Source organism: Sardina pilchardus, chromosome 23, assembly GCF_963854185.1.
Source record: "Sardina pilchardus chromosome 23, fSarPil1.1, whole genome shotgun sequence".
Lineage (NCBI taxonomy): Eukaryota > Metazoa > Chordata > Actinopteri > Clupeiformes > Clupeidae > Sardina > Sardina pilchardus.
Genome location: NC_085016.1, coordinates 24,880,323 through 24,885,322, shown reverse-complemented (window position 1 = coordinate 24,885,322; position 5,000 = coordinate 24,880,323). Strand labels below are relative to the sequence as shown.

At 49.3% G+C, this 5,000-nt stretch overlaps 1 protein-coding gene across 1 annotated transcript in view; it reads left to right on the top strand.

Moving 5' to 3' along the window:
• tmem163b (transmembrane protein 163b) overlaps positions 1-5,000 on the top strand; it is a 61,834-nt gene that overhangs the window by 49,937 nt on the left and 6,897 nt on the right. The window contains exon 5 of the mRNA XM_062527451.1: positions 874-970. Within this exon, the coding sequence (XP_062383435.1) occupies positions 874-970 (97 nt within the window). The remainder of the gene's footprint in view (positions 1-873; positions 971-5,000) is intronic.

Here is a 5,000-nt window from a genome sequence, read left to right as displayed (position 1 = left end):
CCGCTCAGCGCCCAGCGCATCTGCTGTTGCCTGGACACCGACACACTCCATTTTCCATCGGTCAGGGATGACATGAGGCTTTCTCCTAAATGCAGTATGCTAAACACACCGCTTATGAAGTACACTACATGTACTGAAGTACACTTACATGTACACTTCTTCATGTAGCGGGCTGTTTTACCCATAGATATCAGAAAGCTAGATACCGCATGTCCATCGAGTTCTATTGGGTGGCATACAGAAATGCAGCCGCCATATTGCTGAGGGCAAACACCTTTACTGTCTATGGAGAACACATGCTGGTAATCAGAGACATCTGCTTCTCCATTGGCCTCCAGTGATTGATGCCCTCACCAAGATGGCGGCGCTATTTACGTACACTCTGGAGCCCAGTGCGGTGTCTAGTTTTTTAATATTCATGGTGACTTACATCTATGAGGAATAGCATTCAAGCCACATTGCAGATGAGACCTTAGTTAACGATTAATACTATCATACTAAATACTTCTACCAGAGGATGAGAGTGCAGAAGTTTAAGTACTAGTCAAAGGTGGGTTGTTACAAGTGTTAGGGGGAGGTACACAAGGAGAGACTTTGCTTATCATTGATCAGTGTGCAAGCTTTTATGGTTATGGTTATAGTTATAGTTCTTGTCACTTTTCCTTTTCTTGACTCAAAGTGTTCTCTACTACCAAGGGCACCTCAGGTGGTGTGTGTTTACAAACAACAAACAAACTAGTGTTTACTAGTTGCCACTCCACTCAGGCCAGTGTTACCTGGTGGAGCTGATGCTGTAGACATCTGGACCATGGGGTGGGATGTTGTTGTTGTTGTTGTTGTTGTTTAATGTGTTATTTTGTTGTTCTCCCCCAGAGCCTGTGTGATCCTGGGTGTGGTGTTCATTCTTTCGTCCATCACCATATTGGGCAAAGCCACCCATGACCTGGTCACCAAGCTGCAGCCTGAAGTGGTAAGAAACACTCACAGTCACAGTCACACACACATGTGCGCGCACACACACACACACACACACACATACTCACTCACATCCTCTCTCTCTCTCCCTCTCTCTCTCACACACTCACACACACACACACACACACACACACACACACACACACACTGATCAAAGCCATCCTTGACCTGGTCACCAAGCTGCAGCCTGAAGAAACACACAGTTACAACACAAAGGATGGTCCTTGAGGGACGAGGGTTTGATCTCCTGCCTGTGTTCATAACTCAGAATATACATTCTACACACACGCGCACACACATGCGCACACACACACATACGCTGGTCAAGATGTTCATAACTCATAATACACATTCTACACACACGCGCACGCACACACATACGCTGGTCAAAATGTTCATAACTCAGAATACACATTCTACACTTTGATACAAACACACACACGCTCACACACGCACTCACACACATTGGCCAGAGTGTTCATAACTCATAATACACATTCTACACTCTGAAACACACACACACACACACATACTGGTCATAATGTTCATATCTCATAATACACATTCTACACACACGCACACACACACGCACACACACACACACACACACACACACACATACACACACACACACACACACACACACACACACATACGCACACACACTGGCCAGAGTGTTCATAGCTCAATATACACATTCTACACTCTGATACACACACTCACACACACGCCCACAAACACACACACACACACACACACACACACACACACTGGCCAGAGTGTTCATAACTCCTAATACACACTCTACACTGTGGCCAGTGACTTAGTCAGTGACCCCTGGGGATGTTAATGGTCTGTGTGTGATAAGAGAGCTATAATGGCGGCCCAGATGTCTGGATATATGAGAAATGTTGGGCCAGGTGGAGAGAGAGAGAGTGTCCGCTGGCAGCTAGTGTAGTGTCCAGAGAGATATTGAGAGCACTATTGGACACCTGCCAGCCGCGTGGAGAAGATATTACATCCTCCGCGTGGGAATGAAGAAGACATTTCTGCTACATTGTACAGTACCTGTACACACAAAGACACACACTCACAGACGTATCCATGCACCACACACACACACAGAGAAACACACATACACACACACAGAGACACACATACACAAAGACACACACACACACACACACACACACACACACAGGTTGCAAGGCCGAGAGTGTAGAGCCGAGAGACAAGGTGATGGAGAGAGAGAGAGAAAGAGGAGAATGAGAGAGAGAGAGAGGGATAGAGAGAGAGCAAATGAAAGACCGAGAGGGTGAGTGAAAGAGAGCAAGCAAAAGAGAGAGAGAGAGAGAAAGAGAATGAGAGAAAGAGAAAAAGATCCTGAATTCCCCTGGCCGTGTGGCCTCTATCAGGACGAGTGTGAATTCCATTTACAAGGTGGAAAGCCACAAAGAGGTGTCGCCACAGCAATGAGGTGTGTGAGTGTGTGTGTGTGTGTGTGTGTGTGTGTGGGGGGGGGTTGTTTTGAGCGGACACATGCGACATGCTGCCTGTTTGTATGCAGTTAGTGTAGTCCCTCCATCTCTTTCTCTCTCTCTCCCTCTTTTTCTCACCACTACACCCCCCCATCCCCCGTCTCCCTTTGGTGTAATTATATGAAGAATGTTACACAGCCAAGGTGTGAAGACGACCGAGAGAGATGAGGAGAAAGAGAGCGCGAGAGGAAGGGAGAGAGAGATGAAGGGAGAGAGAGAGAGAGATGGGGAAGAAAGAGAGAGAGAGAGCGAGAGGGAGGGGGGGGGGGCGAATGAGAGAGAGACGGAGATCTGAGGATCTCTCAAAATAGTCCCCCTCTGCTGTTGCCAGGCAATGGCAGCATGTTCAGAAACATCAAAAAGAGAGGGAGAGAGAGACACACAGAGATAGATAGGAAGAGCCAGAGAGAAAGAGAGATAGAGAAAGAGAGGGAGAGAGAAAGAAAGAGAGAAAGGTAGAAGTGGGAACACTCTGATTATTAAAAACTCCTTCCTTTTCCTTCTGTGTGACTTCAGTGGAATGCAGGTAATGCTTTGATTTGCTGTCAGCACAGCGTGCATACGAGCACACACACACACACACACACACACACACACACTTCTCCCCTTAACCAAGGCCCCTCTCTGTGTCCCTCAGATACAACATTCTCTGACTGCTTGTGAAAATGAGCTGTGCTTGCCACACACAGTGAGGGATTGAACACACACACACTCTCACTCACTCTATCAATTAGCCATCACTTTTAATGCTGTGGGTGTCAGGCGGAGCTAAGTCTGTGTGCAGGGAGCCGGCAGAAAGATGTGTGTGTCTGTGTGTGTGTGTGTCCAGCAGTTGTGGCCCTGAGGAGAGGGGGACAGACAGGGGGCTGGGTTGAGTTGAGATTGAGTAGGTCTGGTTTGGGTTGTACTGGTCTGGACTGGCCTGGTCTGGTCTGGTCTGGTCTGCTCTGGTCTGGGTTGGACTGGTCTGGTCTGGGTTGGACTCGTCTGGTCTGGTTTAGTGTGGTTTGGGAGGCAGTGCAGGAGGATGCGCAGCTATACTGGTCTGGGTTGGAATTGTCTGGTCTGGTCTGATCTGGTCTGATCTGGTCTAGTCTGGGTTGGACCCGTCTGATCTGGTCTGGTCTGGACTAGTCTGGTCTGGTCTGGTCTGATCTGGTCTAGTCTGGGTTGGACCCGTCTGATCTGGTCTGGTCTGGTCTGGTCTGGACTAGTCTGGTCCTGTCTGGTTTAGTGTGGTTGGGGAGGCAGTGCAGGAGGATGTGCAGCTGTACTCCGGGCCGTGAGGCTGCTTGGCCCCCGAGAGTTGCTGCCCCGGCAGCAGCAGCAGCAGCACGTTAAGCCTTTTTTTGGCGCATACGAGCAGCGGCTAAAAATAGACGCCATATTTCAGATCTCGCCGCAGCCGCTGCTGATGTCAGAATTGCTCCGCACTCGTTTTTCTCCCTTCCTCTCTTCCTTTCACTCGTTTTTCTCTCTCCCTCCCCTCCCCCCCCCCCCCCCTTCTCTGACGCTATAAAATGTTAATAAGGCCGCGAGTCGTTCGGTATTCCGGGCGGCGGTGTGCGGTGCGGTGAGTGAGCGAGTGGAAGTCCCGGCCGGCCGGACAGCCGGTTGGACGGTTGCTGGTTGCCGCGGGCAGCGGAATGCGGAGATGGATTAGGGTGTGTCCGGCCAGGCGCCTGTTCCGTTTCACTTAAACACCAAGGGTCCAGATTACACACACACACACACACACTTGAACACCGAGGGTCCAGATTAATAAAGGACCGGAAAGGCAGACGAGCCCCGCAGCTGTGTGTGAGGGGAATGCTGATAACCTTAATCTCTCTGTCTCACTCACACACACACACACACACACACACACACACACACACACACACACACACACACACACACACACTCACACTCACTCACTCAAACACACTCACTCACACACACTCACTCACTCACACACACGCACACACTCAAACACACACACACACACACACACATGCACACACACACATGCACACACACACACACACACACACACACACACACACACACACACTTATTTATTTTCATCTTTCAGAGGATCTGATCTACACAAGACAAGCCTGTCGCTGTACAAGCATCTGACATAGACACAGGAAGAGAGGGAGGGAGGGAGAGAGAGAGGGAAGGATGGATGATGAGGAGATGAGTGCAGATGGCAGGATGAGAGACTGTGACTATGTGAGAAAGACAAAAATACTGAAGAGAGAAAAAGATGCAGCGAACGAGCAATAGAGTGATAGAGTGATAGAGTGATAAAGAAGTGAAAGTTGGTAACTGGGGAGCGTGGGATGAGGTGAGGATGAAGAAGAGAGAGAGAGAGGGGGAGAGAGAGGGGTGAGAAAGAGAGAGATGGAGCAAAAAAGAGATGCCTAGTTTCCTCCCTCCTTTCCTAGATTGGGGTGAGCTGTTCAGCTATTCAGGGGTGTTGTATCCTCAGTGTCTGCATGT